The 25601-nt window shown below is 46.5% G+C and overlaps 1 protein-coding gene across 6 annotated transcripts in view; it reads left to right on the top strand.

Annotated features, from left to right (window-relative positions):
* The window catches only part of RIPOR1 (RHO family interacting cell polarization regulator 1), a 115271-nt gene that overhangs the window by 67392 nt on the left and 22278 nt on the right, over positions 1 to 25601 (top strand). For all 6 annotated transcript variants that reach the window (XM_066636790.1, XM_066636794.1, XM_066636789.1 and 3 more), the window contains exons 2-9: positions 12767 to 12893; positions 16903 to 17055; positions 18149 to 18227; positions 18687 to 18710; positions 21573 to 21626; positions 23290 to 23442; positions 23556 to 23619; positions 24417 to 24460. In XM_066636790.1, the coding sequence (XP_066492887.1) occupies positions 12793 to 12893; positions 16903 to 17055; positions 18149 to 18227; positions 18687 to 18710; positions 21573 to 21626; positions 23290 to 23442; positions 23556 to 23619; positions 24417 to 24460 (672 nt within the window). In that variant the 5' untranslated portion in view covers positions 12767 to 12792. The remainder of the gene's footprint in view (positions 1 to 12766; positions 12894 to 16902; positions 17056 to 18148; positions 18228 to 18686; positions 18711 to 21572; positions 21627 to 23289; positions 23443 to 23555; positions 23620 to 24416; positions 24461 to 25601) is intronic.

The following is a 25601-nucleotide window of genomic DNA, read 5'->3' as shown; positions in this document are numbered from 1 at the left end:
ACTAAATGAACATTAACGGGAAGCAGGACAGTTCCTGTTAATGTTCTGGCTGTCTCCCCTAGTGTGCAGGCTACTAGCCTACTTGTCGTGTTCCTCTTGTAGTGTCCGTAAGAGAAGGAACCACAACTGCTTATTAATGCAGAAAACTGAAGGTAATGGGTGTGGGGTTGGCTGTGGAGGACAGTGGATAATTGAAACCGCGGATACCGCTGGTATGGGGGAGATGCCTTTTGTGCAAAAATCAGGAGGGCAAATATGCCCTTCTTTCTTCCCCCATGGCTGATGACTGGCTCTTTCTGTGCCAGTTGAACTGCAGAGGAGGGCAGTACCCAATGCAAGCTGCGTTGGATGTGACCATTAAAACCCCATTAGCTTTGCTCTTTAGATCAGAATGGTCTGCTCTTCTTCAAACCACTGTGCAAAAGCATTTTTCAAGACTTAGAAAATTTTCCCCAAAACAGTTTAATTTTTCACTGCAACCTTTAAGGGTTATTTTGCAGTAACGTCATGTGTCTTCCTAGAACCTTCATTGCTCAGACAACTGTGGGGTATTGCGACACTTTGGGTGGCTGTAAGGTTGCCTCACTCCCAGAATCAAAGTTCACATCGGGACATTTCTGAAATGCAGACTGAAGCCAGATTTAACTGCAACACCTTCCACTTGGTGTAGCGCTAGCCTTGTAGTGGGAGAAAGAATTGGGCATATTGGTCAGCAGGCCTGGAAAAACAGGTTTCTTTGGGGAAGGGATGACATTTAAAGAAACATAACGGTGTGCAGAACCACCATCCAGAGCGCGATACCCTAGTCTTCCGAGACTGAAGGTTGCCAACAAAACGGTGTGCACTGAACATGTCCATCTGTTGTGTGTGAGTGTAAGTATGATCCTGTCTCTCCCTAACCTCTCTTTAATTTTTGGCCTCCCGTTTTGTCCCTTGGGGCCTCCTGAAGGGTGGGGTGTCTTCCTGAAGCTAGGGAACCACCTTGTCCAGTTTCACTTGGTGCATGCAAACCCTCAGGGGGCTGGTAAGAGAAACCCAGGGCACGAGTGGAAACATGTGGCATCTGGTTGCGTTTCTCATGTATTTGCTTTGACCGTTCTGTCATAGGAAGCTTTGCGCACACAAAAAAAAAATTCCTTGGTGCGTCATGGCAGACTTGGATTAAGTCGAAGGTTTGTGACTCATTCCTTGAATTTGCAGAAACCTCCTGGCATTTTGGGAGCAGCTGGACCAGCTTGCACTGCTCTAGAGTTTGGAGGATCAGCAAATGAATGTGGCCCTGGCACTCTGGGTGCACTCTCAGCACAGTTTTCTTCTCTCTTGCCTGGGGCCCTGTTGGGTCCTGTCTAGAAAATTTCATAGTTTTGCTCGACACACGCAGTGGAATGAAGCAGGGAAGACGTGATAGAAACACTGAGGTGGGGAGGGGAGTTACACACATGTAAGAGCGAGTTAGAACAGCGCTTCTCAAAATGGGAGTTGTGAGGGTCGCAATCTGAGCCCTCCTGCTCCAAATAGGAGCCATTCCAGAAGCCCTGTTGCTTACCAGAGTCTCTCGCAGCATCTCCCATCCCGGTGACCCCACTGTGCAGGCCTCAGAATGGCCCGCAGAAGTCTCCATAAATCATGTCTGGATTTTGGAAGCCACATACAGTTTGCTTCTGGAAGTGTCTCACAGAGGCTTCTGAAGACCATTCTGAGGTCTGTAGAGTGAGTCACTGGGCTGGGAGAGGCCTCCAGCACTACCAGGAGTATTGTGACCCACCACAATGATCGCGATTCTGCAAAGTTTGGGAACCCCTGAGTTAGAAATTTACAGTGCAATCCTAATCCCTGGGTTAGGCCAGCACAAGACACTTGTGCCGACCCGGGGGTGTTACAAATGTGCCATAAGGCACATTTGCGTTGACTCATGAGTCGGGGAGGCCAGCGCAAGGAGTTGCGTTGGTCTCCCTGCACCAAAACCAGGCCTGGCAGAGTAAGTTTGCATTTGCCCAGCTCAGATGACACAGGGGTCTGTAGGGGGTGTGTGGAGGGTGGGGAGGAGGTGCTTCAGGGCAGGTGGTGGGCATTCCCAGGGGAGGGTGAGCAGGATGTGGGGCCAGGATCTGGCAGTTATACCAGATCCTGACTCCATTTCTGAGTAGCATGGAGTAACCTCTGGCTGCTCTGGTCTACTCAGATTTGCGCCACCTCCTGAGGTGGCGCAGATCTGAGTAGACCCATTGGGGCTAGTCTAACTCGACATGGGGTAAGGGGAGAGTTTTCCCCTTGCCTCAGGTTGCACTGATTCTGGCCCCAAACTTGCGCTGGATGCAGCGCAGGCCCGCTGTCTTGTCCAAGACCACCTCATGGGTTGTGATTTTGAACTAGCTCTGTCCCTTAATCACTGTGCTGCAGCTTTCTCCATCCTGTGCAAGGGTTTGTTTGTTACTGGCTGGATATACACCCACAGCCAAACTAATTAAGACGGGGATCTAGGGGAGCTCCACTTGCTGCCTCTTCACCCTGCCCCCTTGGCTGTTGTGTGAGAAGTCCCTGTTTCCTTGATCCCATTGTTCTCAAGCCACCCTAACCGTTTGAATGAAAAGTAGTTGCGGGCTGGTTCCCAGTGTGTCCTTGTCCAATGCTCCAAACACTTGTGCATCTCCACTTCAGAGGCTCTCTGCCTTGCCGTGGGTGACAATTAGTTTACAGGCACACTAAGTGTTGGTAAAGCACACCTTGCTGGTTTGACTGCATTCATTAGGAAGGGTGCTATTTGTCACTCCTTCCTAGTTTTGTTTGCACCCCTGAAGGAACAGGTTTTTTAGACTCTTTGAGTTTCTGCTGGCTTCAGACAAACTGATGCCACTGTCAAGTGTCAGATGAAGCAACCACATCCTAAAATCAGCTGTTGAAAGTTCTGCTCGGCTTCTCCAGCTACTATAGTTTAAAAACAGGGGTGTGGAAACCAGGATGTTTTCACAAGCACCCACTGTGAGGAGATGGCTGTACAATTCCAGCTGGTTTCCTATCACAGCCACCCCGCCTCCTTTAGTTACGCAGGGCTGATGAGTTTCTGTCCATCAAACCGCCTGCTGTCAGTCTCCCTTAATCAAAGTTAACCTTCAAGAATTTATTTTCGTTTAAAAGCCTGTATCAGTCTTTTAAATCAATAGTTTTCAGCCTTTTTCATGCCACAACTCAAACAAATAAAAATGTGAGATTGGGGACCCACCACCGATCCCGCTCCCCTCCAGGGACCCAGTCTGCCTGTTCCCGCCCACCCCATTTCTCCCTGCCTCTTGTGTCTTCACAGGAACCCTGTGAGGTGGCAGCCTGAGCAGGGCTAGCCTGATGCTGGGAAGACAGCAAGAAGGGGCTGTTCAGGATTATATCAGGAACTCAGTTTTGATAGAGCAACGCCATGATTGGATTAGATCCATCCAAGTCCTCTCCGGCATAGGCTTTGCGACCATTGGGTTCACAACACACAGGTTGAAAAAAAAGACTTTTAAATAAAGGGCACTGCAATAGCACTGCCTCTTCATCTATATCTTGGTTCTCTCCCTCCCCTCCCCCCCATTTCATCCCATGAGCTTGGACAGCCTCTCCATGGGCTGGGTGTGACATCGTTTTTACAACTTTTAACACATGCATTGACAAGGGGACTGAAAATCTTTGACTTTAAAAGTCATGCACCCAAGAAACTCTCGTAAGAACAAAACAGTTCTTCCTGGACTCCCTTCCTATGTCAGATTCGTGTGGGCAGTGAATGCAGTCACATTCTAAAATCCAGTATGGGTCTCTGAAGGCCTTCCTCCAGAAATTATTTTGCCCATTTGGGCATTGGCAGGTGGGAGGGAAGAACACTCCACTTGCCTCAGGATCCTAAAAGTTCTGGTCAGAAATTTCCTCTGTGCTTCACTTCCTTACCGTGACTTGGCACATCATGTGCAGACTGAATTACCACCGTGGCTTCACAATGGGCATTGAACTCTTTTTTTTTTTTTCAGATTTCAAGAATGCTGGCAGCAAAAACTGCACTGACTATTCGTTATGATGCACTTGTAATCTCTGTAAAGCCAGGCTTGTGGAGGCAGAGCTATTTGTCTGGCTACTCATGGTTCAGATACAGACTTGGTCTGGTACTTGTTAGACGGGAGAAATGAGTGCCACTCATCAAATGTAGCAAAATATATATTTAAGGCACTGTCGAGGCGTAAATTCCTCTGTATTTCTTTGCCCGATCAATGATTGGTGGCTACCCTGAATGTTTTAATTTTGTTTTCTTGTTGGATTGTTTATGCCAGTAAAGGTGGAATGAATGAATGTCTGGCTAGGCTCCTAGCAATTTGTAGATTCATTTTATATTTGTGACATTACAGCAGCATGCAGATTTGTCCTGTTTTTCTTTCCTTCTTCCTTGCGTGTGTTTTCTTTTAAAGAATAAATAGGGAAGTCTCACCAGGTGACTGAAAGTACCGTTCATTCCATTGTGCCTTGTCCACTCTGCGCATTGTATTCCGGTGAGTTTGCTCACCTGCCTTAGTCTGCCAAGAACACCTCCTAGACTTTCCCAACTCCGTTGTTGGCCGTACCAGTTGTTGATTATTTATGAAATGCTAGGAATGTGAGAGTGGAGCCCAGCCCTGCAAGCAAAGCACAGGGAAACCTTCTCCTTGCTGCACGACGTGTCCTGAACTGCGCCTTGGATAGTTTTTCTGCTTTTTGAGGACCTGGGTGAAGTTGTTGAGAAGCACCTGGTTTTTTCCCATGTTAAGTTGCTATGCTTTGCAGCCCCAACAGTCTTGCTGATATTTTCTGCATTTGGGTACCTGTTTCTGGACAGGTAAGTTTCTAGGATTGGCATTTCCACCCCGCCTGTGCCTTTTGTTGGTGCATGGTACTTGCAAGGATTTGGCGTCCGAGCCTGCCCACAGAGACAATGAATGAGAACCCTGGCTTCTGGTTGTTACCTTCTCTGCCCTGGGCAGTGACACCGCTGCACCAGGAGGGTGAGGGAATCCTTCTTGTTCCAAATGGGGCCATCTGCTAGACGGTGCTGACTTGGCATAGCAGCCATTGCCTAGCCATCCTAGATTGCAGTCTGTAAATACCCACTGAGGTCAGCATGGCTTCCTTGGTGAGCCGATTAAATGGCCCCAACAGGGAGGGTAATCTGCCAGGGCCCTGCTGGGATTACAGCTCCTTCATAATGAGTTTAATTGGGCCAGAGTTGCCTTAGAAACCAACCAGGAGCTGTTGGAGAGTGGTACTGTGGTTGCAGGGTGGAGTTCCCAAATTGCATGGCTCTTTGGTCTTGCATTGCCAGGGTGAGGTGAGTTGGTGAGAGGGGTATCTGCCCTGCACCACTGCTACTCTGCAATGCTCTGGCCAAGGATCCATCAAGAAAGACTTGGGCATTGTGGGGAAGATCCTTGGGGGGGGGGGGAAGCCTGTGGTTCCTGTTGGTTGGATGCTGATACTGACTGACTTGAATTGGACCTATTACTTGGACCTGCGTTACTTTGGGGGCAAGGTGACCAGATCAGGCTTTGCTCCTTGGTTTGTTCTGCTTTTTTCTGTGTGGTAATCAGTGAGTGCAATAGTGAGACCGTTGACCATGGGTATACCCATTTCACACTTGACGTATGCCATTTGCTCTGGTGTTTGTTTTGTCTTCCAATAAGTCAGTATTCATTAAGGAAGCAGAAAATATTTAGTATCAATTGACTGGGCAATTGGTGTTGATAGAATTGCAAGCTTTGGAGTGCCACAGAATTCCTCTTCTGAAGAATAAGTGGCCTTTATATTCCTGTATGACCTCTTGGATCTGGCAAAGCCATAGCAAAGGAAATTTTCCAGGTTTTTTTTTTGGGGGGGGGGGGGAGAGAATGTGCAGGTTTGCAGAATAATATCCTTTCCTTTGTGTGGAGTTGAAACTGTGCCCTGTTCTGGCCATGGATTGGAGAGGGTGTTGTGATTTGGGTCCTATGCAGAGTGGACCATAGTCCTGCCAGTAATGCAGAGTGCATAATTTGTTTACAGACTTGCAACCCAGGTTCAGATCCTAATACCTCAAAATATACCTGGAAATGGCAATATTGATGAACTTGTGACCTGATGCTCTACAAGGCAGCTTCATGTATTTGTATGAAGAAATTGATCATGTGCTTTTCTTCTCTCACCACCTTCTTTCCCCTTCTCCCAACTAGCCTTTGCCATTAAGTCTCAAAAGAGAAGGTGGTCCAAAGAGTATCAAAACCAAAATATCACTGACTTATAATAAAATACAGGTGTGGCCTTCGTATCTGCAAGAGATCCGTTCTCGTACCCCCCACGGATACCAAAAACTGCAGATACTGAAATCCAGGTGCCGTGCTGTGCTGTGGTTGCCTTTGGAGGGCTTTTGGAAACCGGAAGGTGTTTTTAAATTTATTTTCAGCCATACTGAAGCCCGCAGAGGATGTGGGTGGCCTTTGTGGGCTTCCGAAAGCCCTCCAGAGGCAACTGCAGCACTGCTCTGATCATTTTCAGAGGGTTCAGGTGGAGCCAAGTCTGGCTCAACGCGGGTCCAGGGGACTCGCGTGGCGCTAGATCTGTGGATATAAAATCCATGGATAAACAGGCTTCACCTATACTGTATTACAGCGATTTCTCAAACTTTTTAGCATTTGGACCCACCTGAAAATATTCACTTTACAAGCTGCTGAAGCCTCTGTGGTTCTAATGGTGATTGGGCAGCAGTGCCCCCCCCCAAGTAGCAGGTTGCTTGACCTTGATGCACATAGCTTAATCTATCCTGTCAATTTTGTGAACCACCAAAAATTGAGTTGTGACCTACTGGTGGGCCGTGGACCCACAGTTTGAGAACCACTGTATACTAGATAATAAATAATTGACTAATAAAACGCTGATGTTAAACTACATGAAGACGATGCATATTATTTTATCAGACAAGCATCACCAAGAGGTTAAACTACATCAGCCGAGCAAATGGACTCCAGAGTACTGTTTGCTGCAGCAGTAGATTAACAGATGGTGTTTCCTTGATAGTATACCACAGATTCTCAATGTTCCATGTAACAATCTGTAGATATGTATTTGGTCCCACTAAATATTTTTACACATTTCTCTGATTATTTGCTGGCTGAAGTTGGTCTGGGAAAATGTTCTTTTATTAAGAGGGAAGCAGGACCTCAGCTACTCTTTCAGCTCATGTTTCTGATCCAGCAAACTCTGGTTTTGTTGGATCTTCTGATTCAGGACAATGTGTTGTTGGTTGCAGGATTCAACTTTCTGTGAGTCTTGACGTCCATTTTTTTTTAAAGAAACAGTACCTGGCCTTTATAGCACCAGGGAGCAGCTTGGAAATGTGTAGACCAGGGGTGCTCAATAGGTGGATCGCGATCTACCGGTAGATCGCGAGACAAAATGAGTAGATCGCGGAGTGCCGACCCCCCCCTTCAGGTGCCTCTGGGAGGAAACGCCGGGAGTAAGGCCCATTGTACTCAATGGGGCTTACTCCCAGGTAAGTGTGGCTAGGATTGCAGCCTCACAGCCTAATCCTAGGCATGTCTACTCAGGAGTAAGTCCTGTTATACTCAGTGGGGCTCAAGGTACGCCAACATACATTGTACACATAAATGTTATATGTTATGATGGCGCGAACATTGTAAAAAAAACTCTGGTAGATCTCCGGGCCTTGCTGGGTTTCAAAGTAGCTCTTGAGCCAAAAAAGTGTGAGCACCCCTGGTGTAGACAATGCTTGTTTGAAATCTCAATGCTCAGAGAAAGGACAGGGCTGGATTCACAGTACTTTGGGGGCTGGGGTTTTCTTACTTTGCTTTATATCTCTTTCCCACCCACCCCCCAGCAAAGCCAGAGTAAATTATGCAAAAGAAATTAGGCAAATCTGTAATTTGCACAATTTCTATAGGTTGCAAGATTTGGCAGGGTCCGTTCCCCTCCCCCCTCCCTCATGCATTGTATGCACAACAAAGATTTTGCAGAGTGTCAGGGAAAAACCAGGAGACCAAGGAATTGTTTGAAAATCTGGAGCACCCAATAAACCAATTATGGGAACACCCACCAGCATGGGGTCCTGCCTTGCTGTCTTTGGTCAGTACCTTATCCCTGCCCCATCTGTTCAGTGCTGTCCATTCCTCCTCTTCATTGGCAAGCTCTCATCCTGCCCAGCAGGCAGTCCTGGAAGACGCTGAAGGCTTGAGGAATAATGTTGGGGGTGGTGGAAGAGGAATTGGGAGAGGGGCTCTTTGCTTCTTCCTCCCCACAGGCTGTTCTCCAGCCCAGTGGTTTGAGTTTGTTGCATGGAGTTGCATGTGCTGCATGGAGTGGTGGGGGGAGCACCAACCCAAAATTGGCAGGAGTGTTGTCTCTGGCTCTCTGCCCCCCCTGCCCCCAGCACAGCTCCTTTTTCCAAGAGCGTTGGACATTTTCCTGCTTCCTGTCAGCTTTCCTGCCTTTTAATTGGGCTTCAGCTGTTGATATTCGTGCCCACACTGGAGAGAGTGCTCTGAGGTAAGCACGAACAGCCGTGCTCCCTTCATGGTCTCTGTGGCTTTGAGGTGTTGTGGAAAGTGTGAGCTTCATGAGCAACGTCTGACATGGGTAGCTGGACCTTGTCTGTGGCGTAGTGGATAGAACCTTGGGTCATGTCAGCCTGGGTTTATATCCACCGTTAAGCTCATTGGAGGACTGCTCCCAAATCTCTACCCATCCTACCTTTCCAGGTGGCTGTGGAAATAAAATTGGGGAGGGGGAAAATCATGTATGCCACCCTAAGCTCCTTGGGAGAAGGTTAGGATGCAAAATGAGAAATATGTTTTCCAGAAAATGCTCTTCCTAAAGAGTTTTGGTTCTCTATGTGGTTCAAGGGGGTAGAAGTGACACCACTGAAGTGGCACGCTTGACGTCTGGTTGACACATTCAGCTAAATGGGGTATGGCAGTGAAATGGAATGGACCATAGTCTCAGCTGGCAAATGATGGATCACTTTTTTTTTTTACTCCTCTCCTTGGAGGTTGTGGTGGGGACTCCCTGCAAGTAGAAAACTAGCACAACAAGGAGCAGGCTGAGTTAGAACCTTGCTCCTAGATTACTGTTTTGTTTTGTTTTTGCAGTGAGTCTTTTCTCATGCAGGGGAGCTTCCAATACCTTCAGCCTGGTACTGTATTCTGCTGCATGTATAGATGAGGATGGAGGGCAGGCTTTGTTGGCTGGAAGTCAAAACTGCTAAGCGCAAGGTGGCTGGTTCATACAGAGTGCATTATGAGGTCACCTCAGGCAGCATTTTGGGGTTAGCATCTGCCTCCATTCAGCCATTCTCCTCCACTGCTCCTTCTTCTCCTGCGTGGAAGTGTGGAGGAGAGGAGAAGAAGGGAGTGATGAGCTGGCCCACCCTCCCTTCTTCTCCACACTTCCTCTTCTGCTCTGTCCCCCACTTTTCCAATCCAGGGAGTGGGAGGAGCAGAGGCTGGCATAGCACTATAAGCCATGATGCAGAGGCTGGCATAGGGATACAAGCCATGATGTGTATGCGCAACCTCCTGATTTTAGAAATGGGCTATGCCAAATGCAAGGGAGGGCACCAGGATGCAGGTCTCTTGTTATCTGGTGTGCTCCCTGGGGCATTTGGTGGGCCACTGTGAGATACAGGAAGCTGGACTAGATGGGCCTATGGCCTGATCCAGTGGGGCTGTTCTTATGTTCACTAGTGACTGGTGGGCAGCATCTGGAGTGCCGCCTGAGACTCCAGGAGAATTGGGCTGGCCCCAAGTTCAAATATCTCTTTGAACTGATTTGTTGATCAAGTCGCCTTCGTCGGTACCAAGGGTTGTGTTGCAACTTTGGGTCCACTTGAGTCGACCTGTGGAATGGTGGCAGCCACCTTCACAGAGATGCAGTGGAAGCTCCATGCTGCAAGCTAGAGCATCGGCAAAGGTGTTCCTCGCGGATGCGCTTCCTGCCAGACCAGTTTGCATGCCAGTTTCCCTTGTGCCTAATATATATATTAGACGCTGCAAGGCAGTTTGATACTCTTCCCATTTAACAAATGTGGGGGATTGGAGGCAAGTGACTTGTTGAAGGGGGTTTTCCTGGGGTCTGTGTCTGATTTGGGATTTGAACTTATCTAGAGGATAGCCCAGAGCTCTAATCTCTTCCTCTTGCATGTATTCTTGAAGGGCTGAATCAGTGGTTCACTCCAACACATTATGTTCTGGAGTTTCTGTGGAGTCACCAGGAATAGTTAGTTCCCTGAGGGTTAGGAGTCACTGCCTCTGAGCAAACCGTGATACTAGGGGTATTTATTTTTCAGATTTTTATACCACCCTTCCTCAAAGGAGCTCATGGTGGTATACATGGTTCCTTCCCTCCTTTGTCCTCGCAACAGCCCTGTGAAGTAGGTGAAGCTGAGAGATAGTGACTGGAATCTCATGGTTGAGTGGGGTTTAAACTTGGATCTTCCCAGTCTGACCCATGAACCACTACACCGGGGTGCTCAATAGGTGGATCGTGATCTACCGGTAGATCGCGAGGCAAAATGAGTAGATCGCGGAGTGCCGACCCCCCCCCTTCAGGTGCCTCTGGGAGGAAACGCCGGGAGTAAGGCCCATTGTACTCAATGGGGCTTACTCCCAGGTAAGTGTGGCTAGGATTGCAGCCTCACAGCCTAATCCTAGGCATATCTACTCAGGAGTAAGTCCTGTTATACTCAGTGGGGCTCAAGGTACACCAACACACATTGTACACATAAATGTTATATGTTATGATGGCGCGAACATTGTAAAAGAAACTCTGGTAGATCTCCGGGCCTTGCTGGGTTTCAAAGTAGCTCTCGAGCCAAAAAAGTGTGAGCACCCCTGCACTACACCATCCTGATTCTCTGTTTTGATTTAGTTTGCTAGCTTTAGTTGATCTACCAGTCTTTGAAGGTGCCGCAGGTTTCTTATGTCCGTCTTCAGTAGCAAACCGACTCAGCTACTCTTCTTGACACCATTTTGAGTGTTGTGCTTTGGACAAGACTGTGGTTTATAAATATTTAAAACAATAGTTCCCTAGAAATGTGCAGAGGAGCAGTTATTGTAAAGTTCCAGGCAACTGCAGAAAAGAGACAGGAGAGGGCAAGGCAAGGAAAGGATACCTGTAGACAGGACAGGCTTATAAGCTGGCATTTGCCCAGTAAGTTCCAACAGTGAAACTTATGCAAATTGTAAATAAGTGTTCTGGGCCCCCCTCTCCTTTTTCAGGGTCTTACAGGGAGTCACAAATGGTCAGTACATGTAGACCAGTGGGCTAGTAACTTTTGTGACTTATTTGCAAGATTGAGTTTTGGAATGAACTTCTGGAAAATGGTAGGAGTGTTCTCAGATGCTTCTCACCTGTTTGTGTTTTGCTACCGCTGTGGATCAATATTTGTTTCCCCCCCCCCCCACCATAGTCAGCAGTTGAAAACAGAGAAAGGAGAGCTGTTAGATATTTGACCTTTTCTATTGTTGTTTCCATCCATGTGAGAATAAGAACAGGAAGGTGTATCCTTGACTCCTGCCCTTTAAGCTTCTCTGTAGTTGGGTTGCCTAAGACTGTGGAGAACCTCTGCTCAACTGAGTAGACAGGGGTTCCCAAACTACTTAACATCATGGTCCACTACTCTGTCTGCAGTGCATCTGGAGGCTGCAACCTAAAATGGCAGAAGACCCAGAATATATCCTCACGTCTGGATCGCACTCACACCACATCATTTTCCGCATCATACCATTGCTCCCAAACTATGTGTTGTGGCGTGCTGCAGTTCCCAAACTGTGTGTGGCACAGCATGGCACCAGTTTGGGAACTGTGACACAATGCAGAAGATGAGGCAGGGGCCACGCACTCGTCACCCAGATGCAGTTTCCAGGTTGTCAAACATTTTACTTAGAAGCGCCAGCAGGCCTGAAACCCACCAGAAATTTGGTCGCAACCCAGTTTGGGAACTGCTGGATTAGACTATATTCTTCTAGATAGACCAACAGCGTGACTTGGCGTAAGGCTGCTTTGTACGTATGTTCAATGTTCAAGGCTCATTTTTAGCAAATTGTGGCTGGGGAGAAAGTTGCACAGGAGTCCTGTGCAGCACGACTGAGCTGTGATCTTCTCTAATTGTGATGCTGTCATAAGATTGATCTGCCTCTTTGTTTGCGGAGACATTGTGGCTTGATTTGCTTCGCTTGCATTCTATTGTTGGAGCATGTGTCATTGTAATTACAGGTAATGCTTTTTATACACAAATGCCTCGGGACTTGTTTTGGCATATTAATGTGGTGGTTTCCCAATCCTGTGCTCGTTCCATCTCTTATAACTTTAATCCACCCCTTTCTGTCTGCATTGTATCTTTTCATGGATTCTTTGCCACCCCAATGCCATGTTCTGCAGTATATCCTCACCCTGCAGCCTTTGGTTTTAGAGGTAGCCTGTCTCTGAATGCCTCATGCAAGGGAGGTGGCAACGGGATACAGGCAACTTGTTTCGTGTGCTCCCTGAGGCATCTGGTGGGCCAGTGTGAGATACAGGAAACTGGACTAGATGTGCCTCTGGCCTGATCCAGCAGGGCTCTTTTTATGTTCAGTTGACAAGGGAGGGCACCCGGATGCAAGGATCTTGTTGTCTTGTGTGCCCCCAGAGGCATCTGATGGGCCACTGTAAAATAACAGGAAGATGGACTAGATAGGCCCTTGGCCTAATCCAGCTGGGCTCTTCTTACGTTCTGTGTTTCTCCTTGCAGGGCATCCCTCCCGGTGGAGCTCGACTATGTCGCTCTCAGTGCGGCCCCAGCGGCGCAACCTGGTCAGCAGAATCAATAGGAGCCAGTCATTTGCGGGCGTCAACTCCACCCAGGACAAATCTTACAGGTAGGCCCAGGAAAACTTTTGTGGATGGGCAGGGCGAAGGGATGATTTGATGCTCCGGAAGCTAGTTCAGCTGTTTTTTATCTCTCATTTTCCTTCCATCTTTCCATACATTAGGAAAAATAATTATTGCACAGCTTTAATTGTTGCACATAATAATATTTTCCTTCTCCTAACCCTGGCAAAGAGCCAGGATCAATGCAAACTGTAAAATGGATCCCTCTCACAACTGGAAGTCTCCTGCCTGTCTCCAGGCACTGATCACATGTTCTTAAGCTTTATTTTCACAGTCACTAGAAATATTTATTTTACAAAATGAAAGCAGAAATGTATGCAACTTTGTAAGGTGGGCTTTAGCCCTGCAGGGGCTGTGGTTGGCTTATCACTTGCAGTTTATCCCCAGTTTATCTCTTTGTCTTTGCCCTGGGGGTCCATCTGTGGAGGCACTCTGACTTTTAGCAGTACCATCTCAATGATTGTTTTCATTATAGAGGTTCTGGCAAGTGTGCAATTCTGGCATTGTTCCATTTTCCTGCAATACTTGAATATGTACAACTTGGAACTGAATTCCTGAAGTACTGACCAAATCTAACCAGACTGTATGGTGGTGAATGTCCTTCCATATGCAACAGTTCACTGGAAGGGAAGTGGGTCAGAAAATTAACAAGAACAGCCCATCACGCTTCTGTGACCCTGTAGCCCCAGGACAGGGGTGTCCAAACATTTTGGCAGGAGGGCCACATCATCTCTCCGTCACTGTGTTGGGGGCTGGGGAAAAAATTAACATTTCAAATTTGAATAAATTTACATAAATGGCTATATTAGAGATGGAACTTATGTGAATGAATGAAGGTCTTGCAATAGCTCATGGCCTATGAAAGGCCTTGTACAAAGCAAGGCTAACCTTTCCTTTGCTGCCACTGCTGCATCACAGACGTGAAACATAAAGTAGAGGAGGGAGCCCTTGGCCCACAGCTCAGGTGAGAGGCCGAACAGTCGTCCTCATGCTGAGAGCAGTTGCATTGGGCCAGCATGGGCTCTAGCAAATCTCTGGAGGGCCAGATGCTCATTGGAGACTGGGAGTTCCCCAAGGGCCGGATTGGATGCCCCTGAGGGCCGCAAGTGGCCCCTGGGCCAGGGTTTGGACAATGCCATATCTCTTGGGTTTGGGTTCAGAGTGAGGCAGAAAGAGTGGGTGTGTTCTTGTTGAAACGAATAAAGCAGATTCCCCCAACTTAAACCTCTTGAAGAAGGGCACCAAATTCCAACCCTTGGCATAATGCCTTCCATGCCCAGGAACCTCTCTCCTGTTCATAGTGCTGCAGATGTTGCTTCGGCCACTCTTCATTTGCTGCTCCCTGGATTCCAGAAGGAAGAGGGCAAAAGGGAATAGGGAGGAGAGGACAGTGGTGGGCTACAGAAGTGTTTTTCAAACCATGGGTTGGGACCAATTTCTGGTGGGTCCCACGGAGCCTCCAATGAAGACATGGTTGATGGAAAGATCAGATAACTCATTGCCTCAAGTCCTGAGGCTGTTAAAAAATGAGATAGCTGCTGATTGCCATGCAAATAGCTGAGCTCCTGCAGTTTGCAAGCTTGTGCAAATAACGGGAAATAAATGTTTGAGCGTCTTTTTTCTCGTGTGTTTTTTTTTTCCAAGTTTGTCAATGAAGGTAGTGGGGGAAAGTGAAGGGTGATTCACATAACTAAGCCCTTCAAGCCTTGAGGCTGTTCATTAGGGCTGCCTCGTTACGAGAAATGGATTGGGGTTTTTTGCAAATAAATAGAATATAAATAAATATTACTTGTAAGTAAATAGGCTTTAAAAAATTTTTTCAAGCTCACCTTTTTTAAAGTTTCATAAAGCTGGGTGGGTCCCAGTGCTAAAAAATTGGAGAACCACTGGGCTAGAACATCAGACAGTCTAGCCCAGTGTTTCTCAAACTGTGGGCCGGGACCCACTAGGTGGGTCACAAGCCAATTTCAAGTGTGTCCCTATTCATTTCATTATTTTATGTTTACTATATTAGACTTGATGCTACTATAGTATGTGACTGCATTTGGGGAAATGTTACAGACCTGTACTTTGAACAAGCTACTATGTACATTCTTTTAATAATGATAGTAAATGGGACTTACACCTGGGTAACTGTGGGCAGGATTGCTGCCTAAGATTGTGAAAAATTTTCCTGCTTGATTATGTCACTTCCAGTCATGACATCACTTCCAGTGGGTCCTGACAGATTCTCATTCTAAAAAATGGGTCCCGCCATCCCTCTCTTCTCTTCCGTACTTCCTCTTTCTTTTGGAATCTGAGGAGCAGTGGAGGCAGGCAGCGAGCATCCATTGCCAGCTAGCCCCATGGGCAGGCCAGCTCTGAACACAGAATCATTCAGTCTCACCCCACTTCTTAAATTGCTCTGCAAGTGGTTCTTTGGATTTGGCAGACATTTCCACAGCGCTGAATTGTTCCAAAATATGATGTCACATTTCTGCCAGCTCACCTGTTGTAGCAGCAATACCTGTTGGCTTGGCAACTGTTGCCATCTCAACCTTGCAAGTGTGGATGTTTGAAATTCCCTGTTTTCAGTCAGTTGCTGTGTCTTGAAATGGCAGGTTATCATTCGGATTCCAGTTGCCAGAGTCTCTTTGTGTTTCTTGTCCATGAAGGGAGTGGAATATAATCTCTGACAGTTGCTTGGGGGAGGGTCCCTGAGAAACCTCAGGCTCTTAAAAAGCAACCGCCTCCACCAAAAATACAGCAACAAGTTTCTAGTCCTTGCTGCAGTACAAGAATGTGGAAATGTTTTGCAGCCCCTTTGTCGGAAACTTGAGATCTAGGTTAGACAACAGTGGTCAGGGAAAGACAATGGGTAGTATATTCTCTTAATATTGTATAGTCACCTATCCCTTTTAGTGGACTTCCAGTTTCTGCTCTTCATATATCTTCCTAGTCATTTGTGGGTTCCCATTAGGGCTGGCCTTACGTCAGGTGCCACTGAGTGGTTGCGGTTTACATTCAGGCCCACCCTACTTTGACCCACCATCCTCCTGTCACCCCCTGGACCCTATGCTGTTGTCTGATTTATTCCTGACCATCAGACTTTCTATCCATCCTTCTTATCAGTCAGGAGTTGTGCGATTAAACTGTCCAGTGTTACTTATAATAACACTTGGCATTTCTGGCTAGGGAGATGATGGGATTTTGTTTTAGCTGGACAGGAGGAGGAGGAAGATCTGGAACTGAAGTATGCAAGTCAGGATTCCCTATATTGGCTCTGTAGTTAGAGACAGAGGTATGTGCAGGGTGCATGGAATCCTCCAGGGTTTGCGCTGAAATGAACACAGTCTGGTTTAAGTGATGATCGTTACCCTAGATTGGTGCCCGGCATTGTTGGGAGGGGGCAATAGCTACACTTATCTTCCTCAATATTTATTTATTTATTTATTTATTTATTTAAACTTCTCCCGCCTTTTGGGGGGTGCATACAACAGCACAGATCACAGGGGGAATAAACAATAACAAAAAAATGTATTTAGCTGCAGTGTTGGTGCCTTTCACCACACTTTTGCACAACCTGGTGTGAGTTCTTTCAGATAGCCTCTGCCAGTGTCTGCTTGCTGCTCAACGCAGGCTGAATCCATGCAGAGATCCTGGAAGGGTTCGGAAACTACCCTTCCAAACTGCATAGCCCAGATTTTCTGGTGCTGCACTGATTCCCTCTTTGTTCCTTCCCATCCACGCTGCAAAAGGGGCTTGCTCAGTTAATGGGCATCATGCAGTGTGTGTGTGACCCACTTTCCAACCCTGCAGTGTGGGGAAATGCCTTTTTTCTATTCAAGGTTTCTTCTGAAGCACTTTCCAGTGCCATGCTAGAGCATTTGCTCGATCTGCCATACAGAGCATGTGACGGTTGCTCGGTGCTGCACTTGGATCCCTCTTTCCATGCGCTGTGCTATTATGGGATCTACCAGTGCTGCCGGCCTCAGAGTGTGACTTGTTTCCTTTTAGGAATTTCCCTGCGTTCAGTACCCCAACAGTCTCCAGGAAGTCTGGCTCCAGAGTGAGTAGGATGTTTTCAATGTCCCACAAGTCCCCTCCACCCAAGGTGCCCCAGCCAGAGCGACTCGACGAGGTGTACGAAGCACTGAAGAAAGGACTAACGTGAGTGACATTTCACCCAGGAAGTTCTTCTCTCCCAGCTTCTGGCTCAGGGAATTTCTATGCCACTTTAAAAAAACAACAACCAAAAAACAACACAAGTGGTATTGATAAAGGCTCAGGAAAAAAAAATAAAAGCACAATAAACAACAATGCAGTAGCAATGTGATCCCAGCCATCAGTAGATAAAACCCAAGGCATCCATTGAAAACATCCACGAGCCATTACTGAAAAAGCAAACATATAACTATCATCTGAAAGCTCAGGTAAATGGATAAGGCTGAGCTTCTCAAACGTTCCAGCCAGTGACGCCTTTTCCCAGCGCTGGAACCCAGAAATAAATGGCGGTGATGCAGAACATATCACATAATGACATCATCAGCCACTTCCAGGTTGTGAAGCCAAATGGAGCTTAAAAATAGCGGTAAGGAGTCTAGGACGGGCGGGCTTTTTTGAGTGCGCTGTTTTCATGTGCAACAGCTCTGCCCGCCATGCTGAGTCTCCTGCCGCTATTTTTAGGCTTGCGCTGCAGTCTCACTATCGGGCAGTGGGCCTCCCACGATGCCCCCAGGCGGTGCCTTGCAATGCCCCAGGGTGTTGTGTTGCAAACCCCTGGGATAAGACTTTGCCTGGCATCCAAAAGATAATTGATTAGTGATGGGATAGATCTCTTCAAGGAAGGAGTTCCATAATTGGGGTGCAACCCTGAAATGATTTAATGACACCCTTGTAGACTCCTTAAAGGCACAAATGATAGCACCTCCCCCTCAGCTTGCTGCATTGTAACATGCTTGCACTCCCCTTCCCCCACACACAATCTGCATTGGATAAGTGTACACATACAGGCTTGAACCCCAGTCCATACTAATGGCTTTCTCAGTTACGTCTTTAAGCCACAAACATTGCCAGTCACAGCTGTACTGGGCATGTTCTGCTGGGAAGCTGGAGAGCTGTCTTGTTCCCTGGCCTTGCTGCCAAGGATAACATCCTGCAGAAGCCAGGATAGCTGGAAGGGTGGCCAGAACACTGCCTACCCAGATTCCTTCCACCGAAGGACAGTCTTGCTGCTTTTGCTCATCCCGGTTTCTCCTTGTAGCGCTTACCTAGAAGTCCACCAGCTGGAACTGGAGAAGCTGAGCACGCAGATCCGTGAATCCAAGAGGAATTCTCGCTTGGTGAGTTGAAGGGTTGATGCCAACCAAAAACATTCCCATCCACACCATGCACACAAGTTCCTCAGGGCACAGCATCAGTGACAGCAGAGAAACATTGAACTCTCAGGGAGGGAGGGGCGCCTTCTCATATGGCTGGGTTTGAAGCCTGACGTTTGAAGCTTCTCATATGGCTGGTGCTAGGAGCCTGGGATGTGCTACTTAGCAAAAAATTCTGCCCTGCCCATGTTCTTGCAGCAGTTGTGATCCTGCATGAGTTTCACTTGGGCTGTGCTGGTGTCCTTTGTGTAAAATAAAAAAAATATCCCCTCCATTGTACAGTTTCCGGGAAATAGTGAGCATTGTCTTAGGTGGTGGGAACATAGTAGTGGGTTGGTAGTGCTGTGCCTGGAGCCATATGCTTGGTATTTATTGCTTTGTTTGCAAACCCTGCTCTCACCCATCTCTCCCTTTCTCCTCTAGGGCTTTCTCTATGACCTTGATAAGGTAAGGTGTGCTGGGAAGGGAGCAGTGCTCTCCAGGGTTTGTGTTTGGGAGGATTGGGTCTGATGATCTGCCTTGGGTTGTGTCCCCTGAATGAGGGACATTGGAACTTCTGGGCCCAGGCTTGTATCTCTTCTGCCTGTCTCTGCTGGTACAGAAGTTCAAGTTGGTGGACTTCAGTGACATTCTTTGTGTTGCAACATCCTCTCAGTGGTCACTTCCTGGATATTTGGCTCAATTGTCTTGAGCAGCAGATTAAGGATCAAACTCCACATGATATGAATTTCTGAATTTTTCCCCTGAAGGAAGCTAAAGCCACGAAAAATAGTCTGCTCAAAATCAGCTGTTGCTTCCCCCCTCCCCAGTTGCATTCTCATCTACAGAGAGAGAAGATGGAAATGCCCCTGTAGCTTTTTTCCTGCACTGAAAAAAGCCACTGGGGGACAGGCAACTTTTGATTTTAAAAACAATCATGGGGAAGGTGTAAGTTCTTTCTCCCTACTGTCCCTTCCTCTGCCCATCCTCCACAGCCACTTTTGGTTTTAAGAAAACAGAGAAGGGTGGAGACAAACAATAGTTTTTCTTTTCCCCAGAAGGTAGTGATTGATTAATCAGTTGTTTAGTGCCATCCATGTACATAATGCTTTACACAGCATTTAAAGCGGTTCAAGACAGTGACTTCCACTCCTGATATGCAGCTCCATTCCATTCTTGCCTCAAGTGATCAGGTTTTGCAAGCTTCTGCATTCTTCCAAAGATCTGCAAAACCTGTTCAGGTTGAGGTGACTGTGGGACAAAAGAGACACCTGAACGGAAGTGGAACCTCTTTAAAAACCAGTTTGCCATCCTCTTTTTATCAGACCCATTGTCTCTCTCCCCAATCTGAAGCAGCCATCTCTAGGGTGGGGCAAGAGAATACAGGTAAGTCAAGGGGACACTTGTTTGACTTCCTGCATAATTTGCTTTTGTGGTTTTGATTCAACACTGCCCTCACTGAGGCTTTTCTTTTTTTGGAGGGACAAACGTGTATATATGCCTATTCCTTGGCCAGAGAGCAATCAGAAGGTGTCGATTAAAACAGAAGATAAAACAGGATAGCCTTCCCCACCCTTTTTCTTAAATTTATGTTTGCTTCTTAGATCTCTTTCCATCCCAGTGTTTAACATCAAGAAACCAGTGCTTGTGTTGAGGTGGTGGGGTCTTCTTAAATACCTGCATTTGGCAGGAAACGGCCAACCATGTCATTGCACTTTATATCCTTCCTCTAGCCCAGCTGAACACAAACAATGGATGCATCCCAAAACTTGGGAAGAGCTCAGGAAAACAGCTTACTCCTTTGGAGACTGGAGTTGAGCTTTGTCTTCTAGGAGGTCAAAAACTGTTTCTCCAATCCTCTTGTAAAGATAGGTGTTTGAGCAGAGGAAGGCAAGTGGGGAACTCTGAAATTGTGTATGATATGGATATGGAGGGGAAGAGAGAGTCCTTCTAGGCCCCTCTAATCCTTTTAGGAAGTACCTGTACTCTGTCTTCTCAGCAGATCAGAGGTCCTCTGACTTCACTCTTCCTAGAGACAGCTGATATCTAAAATGTGTTTTTTAAAGCACTTTTAAATTTTAATTTAATATTTGAAGTTGACTTCAGTAAAATTTTTCCAGAATAAAATGCAGAGCAATTGAGTCAACTAAAGTAATGAACAGAGCAGCATCTGCATATTTAGTAGTGTGCAATTATAATCCTTTTAAAGCTTGAGCAAGCCTGTCAGTTTTCACCTGTCACTGAAAAGGAAGTAAAAGCAGTCACCAGATGGAACATATGCGGAGTTTGGTTGTTCTGAAGTTGGGGCATCAGGAAAGAAAAGTCTTGGGCAAACTCATGAATAGCTCTATAGTAGCTGCTACTCATTACAGCTAAATGAGTGCTCCTTTCTGGAGTGGAAAGGTGGGATATAAATTCTACTAATAAATAAATAATAAATAGAACCTAAATATCTGAACAATGTACCTCTGAGCACCAGATGCTGAGAGCACACAACATGAAAAGGCTGTAGTCTTGATGCCCTGCTTGGGAGTTTCCCAGATCGGTCTCTGGATTCGATGAACTCTTGTTCTGCTCCAGCGGGGCTGTGCTTGTGCTCTTAATTGAGGATTTCATTCGTTCGTGTTTTTGCCAGGCTGTACCAATTCCTCTTTCATCATTTTATTTTCTTTCAACCATGCATAACTTCCTCTTATTCCTAAAACAACAGTGAAATGGAAGGTCCCTGGCTAGTTGCCTAGAGATCATGATTAATCTATCCTATTAAACCAGGGGTTTCCAAACTGTGGCCCAGGGGTCATATATATTATTTCTTAGTTCAAGCATAGTGTTATTTTTTCGTAATTCACATTTCTCATCACATTTCTCTTTGTTATCACATTTCTCATTTCTCTTTGTTCACATTTCTCTTTGTTCTGAATCATATAATGCTGATTACAAAAAGACCTAAGTAAAGCTTACTCATTCATTTAAATTTCATTCATTCATTCATTGATAAAACCGATTTTTTGTTTGCCTGCAAAAATGTACAAAATATACATTGTGGTTATGATGTGAAAGTTTGGAGACCCCTATATTAAGCAATAGTTTTTGATCAATGTAATTTTTCTCTCACCGACGGACATGCGTATCAGGAATTTGTCACTCCAGAGGAGCCCATTTAGACAGGGAGTGTCGGCTTCTGCAAACTGCCCTTCCAAATGCAGTTAGGGACTCCGACCTCTTTCCTGGGCAGCCTGTTGGGTCACAAAGGACTATGGGGCCTCCACATTCCTTGCCCTCTGGATTTCCACTTCCAATCTCATGGGATTTCCTTTTATTATTTCACAGCAAGTCAAGTCAATCGAGCGTTTCCTGCGCCGTCTAGAGTTTCATGCTAGCAAGGTATGTGCTGCTTGTGGGTGTGGGTGTCAAATGTCTGCAGCAAGGAAAGCTGCATTTTTTGACCTTTTTGTAAAGTATGCAATTAGAACAGGTTTGCATATATTTGCTTTCTCTCCCCCCCCCCCTTACAGCGTAGTCCTGGGGCAAGAAGTGCCCTCACTGCTTCACTGCCTAGTGAACTTTATGGCTAAGCGGGGATTTGAACCAGGGTCTACCCAGATGGTAAATGGGCACTGTAACCATTGTGCCGCAGTGGCTCTTAACAGCTAGCGCTGCTAGAATCTTGTCCCAGACAATGAAAAGTGAGTGGTTAGATTGCTGGGATGCTGCATTCTGTACCCCAGTGTCAATTTCCACAATTTCACTGAGCGATCATGGATACATGGAAAAGCCCTCCTTTTTCTTTGCTTGGTTGAGGTTTGCTGAGGCTCTTCTGCCCCACAAGAAATATGTTTGTTTTATATCCCTGGGCAGTGTCATGAATATGTGCAGTTTAGGCCTAGTAGCATTGCAAAGCCTGAACCAAAGTAACCCAGTAACATAGAAGTGGCTTGAATCCTAGCTGAAAGGAATTTACAATTCCATGGAAGGTGATGGTGTAGCACCTCAGCAGACAGAGAGGCGCCATGAGTCTCCAGTGGGGAGGGGGAGAACTAGGAGGACTAGCATCCAGCCCCACTTCGAGAAGATTCTGTTCCCAAGAGTTCTGATTGGGCAGTTTGAAATGAGTAGAGAGTCACCCCATCCTCTTGGCATGAGAAGTATAAGAACAAAGCCCAAAGGGGTGTCTTCGTCTTTGGTCTTTGGTCTTTGTCTCTGGGTGAGATAGGTGGTGGGTGCACATCCTGCCCCATAGGTGGCCTCATAGGTAACTGAGGATCTACAAAAGAAGCTGACCCAGGTGAGAGTTAGGAAATAATAGAGATAGCCAGTTAGCTTTATTATTTTATGCTGATATGTTTCCTAGAAGTTTTTATGCCTCTAGCATTTGCTGCCTTTTGTAATTTTTTGTAACCCTATGTACTTAATAAAGTAAAAATCCTTTTACCATGTTGGTTCATTGACTGTTGGGGACAAAGTTTCAGAATCCTGCCAAGCCGTTCAGCAAGCTACCAAAAATCCTCATTGTGGACTAGTAATTTGAGGACTGAGACTTTAAGTAAAGAAAGTGCTCAGTGCCTACAAGGGATATAGTTAAGCCTAGAGGGTCTCAGTATCCCTGGACTGAGACACTGGCTCTTACAGGGTGGTGGCAGTACTACCGAACAGGGATCTTTGAGGGCTCTAGGGTTCAGAACCAACAACTCTGAGCACCCCAAAACCCTGGGAGTGTGACGAAGTATACGACAGGCAGCAGCTTCCAGGTTTCACCAGCCCTATCTAATGATACCAGGATTGAACTTGTGCATACTGTAGCACCAAGCAACACTTCCAGTGGTTCCATGGGCCAACCCCTCTGCTCTTTTTCTTAGGATCTCTAGAGAAGGAGATGCTGATGAAAAACGAGGACAAACCAGGTTGAGAAGAAGCCTTACTTGGCAAGGCAGTGTATTAATACCTGTGTTCCATGATCAGCTCCAGCTGTGCACCAACTTTGTGGCAGTCCCAGTTCCCTGCTAAACAAGCCCTCCTTCTCCTTAGCTCTTCCATTCCTTTTTCACAGATAGATGAGCTGTACGAGGCCTACTGCATCCAGCGACGGCTCCGGGATGGCGCTCACAACATGGTCAAGGCCTACACAGCCGCCTCGCCCGGGAGCAAGGAAGCCCGCGAGAGCTTGGCTGAAGCCAGCAAAGGCTACAAAGAGTATACAGAGGTGAGTTGTGATGGTCTGCCATGGAGAGAGAGCAGGGAAGAAGCGGGGGGGACGGACGCTAGTTTCTTGGCTGGCAGCTATAACAAGTCATTGCTTGATTTTTCCGCCTCCAGAACATGTGCCTGTTGGAAAGCGAGCTGGAGAGTCAGTTGGGAGAATTCCATATCAAGATGAAAGGTACCAGATCCCCCAGTTGAAAGTTACTTGGGGCGGTGGGTATTGCAAATCTGTTGCAAAGCAGGACCGTTTACTTAATCCTTTCCCTGCTGGACGTTTTTCCATTTCAATTTCCTCCTCACCACCCACTCAAACTGAATAAGACCCAAGGTTCACGTAGTCCAGCATTCTGTTCCCCATGTGGGAACACCTCTGCTAGGCCTAGACTGTGGGCAAGCATTTCTCTCTCGCTCTTGCTTTCCAGCAACTGGAATTCCAAGATGGACTGCCCCAAATATGGAAGTCCCATTTTGCTATCATAGTTAATAGCTACAGATAGACCTTCTCCTCGTACACAAACCTGTCTGATCCCCTGTTTAAAGTCCTCTCAGCTACCATCCATTGTTGCATTGTGCGGGAACAAGTTATATGCTTTTAATTTTGTGGATGTGCTTCTTTTCCTCAGACCTGAGACTACTGCTTGTCAGTTTCACTGGGTGAACCCACATCCTGCTGTTATAGGAGAAGCAGTTCTCTCTAGTCAGTTTCTGCACACATAATGTTGTAATTAAATTTATACCATATTCCCCTTAGCTTATTTTTTCCCCATTCTTTCTAAACTAAAAAGCCACAGGACTTTCCCCTCTGCAGGGTTCCAGATGTGGACTGTTAAAAGCAATGCTCACTTGGAATCCCATGAGGAGGAATGTTCCTAGACTCTCTTCTACTGTCTCTTGTCATTCATGTGGATCGGCAAACTCCATGCTTCCTTGTAGATTGCAAGATATTTTGGCTAACTTTTTTTGTTCCTCTTGCAGGATTAGCTGGCTTTGCTAGGCTCTGCGCTGGAGACCAATACGAGGTATGCAGCTTTCTGTGAGAAAAGGAGATATAGATCTTGCAGTGGGGGCGGGGCGAGAAAGTTGGGTTGCAGGTCCAACCTTAGGAGCTGCAGGGCCCAACTGGAAACATTTTTTTTTGCGAAGGTTCACTGGTCTGTAGAATCTTGGAGATAGAAATAAAATTTATTATAGACACTATATCTCTATGGTAGAATAGAAAGCAATCAGAATGCACATTTAAAATGTGAATGTGAATTAATCGACCAATGGATCTAAGCCAGTGGTTCCCAAACTGTGGGTCAGGACCTGATTTTTGATGTGAGTCTCCAAAGGGTAATGGAAAGATCAAGCCCCGAATCTATTCAAAAAATCAGATACTATAGCTGCTAATTATCCTGCAAATAGCTCAGCTCCTGCAGTTTGCAAGCATGTATAAATACAAGTGCAGTCTGTCCCTGGTCTGTCTCCCTGGCTGTGGGCCTTCCTTCTTTGCCTCTTTGCCTCAGACTGTTGGCCAAGTGTCTCTTCAAACTGGGAAAGGCCATGCTGCACAGCCTGCCTCCAAGCGGGCCGCTCAGAGGCCAGGTTTTCCCACTTGTTGAGGTCCATCCCTAAGGCCTTCAGATCCCTCTTGCAGATGTCCTTGTATCGCAGCTGTGGTCTACCTGTAGGGCGCCTTGTCTGTCTAGGCCTAGACCTGTCTAGGCCTAGACCTGTAGGTCTACCTGTCTGTCTGTAGAGACAGACCAGGGACAGACTGCACTTGCTCCCGGTGTGGAAGGGATTGTCACTCCCGAATCGGCCTTTTCAGCCACACTAGACGCTGTTCCAGAACCACCATTCAGAGCGCGATACCATAGTCTTTCGAGACTGAAGGTTGCCAACATAAATACAAGGAGATAAATGTATGTTTTTTTCCTGGTTATTATTACTTAATACATTCTTTCTAGATCTCCTTTATTAAATCCTAGTATACCTAGATGGGTTCCAACAGAGTGTTGTTTAAAAATGTGGGTCCTGGTGCTAAAAAGTTTGGGAACCACTGATCTAAGCTCATTTTAATGTAAAATTGGATATATGTAAGCCTACAAGTAAACTAATGTGTAGGTTACAGTACTTTTGAAAAGTAAATAGTAAATACAGGTCCAGCCTATTTATACA

Source organism: Tiliqua scincoides, chromosome 9 (assembly GCF_035046505.1).
Source record: "Tiliqua scincoides isolate rTilSci1 chromosome 9, rTilSci1.hap2, whole genome shotgun sequence".
NCBI lineage: Eukaryota > Metazoa > Chordata > Lepidosauria > Squamata > Scincidae > Tiliqua > Tiliqua scincoides.
This window is presented reverse-complemented; position numbering and strand designations above follow the sequence as displayed.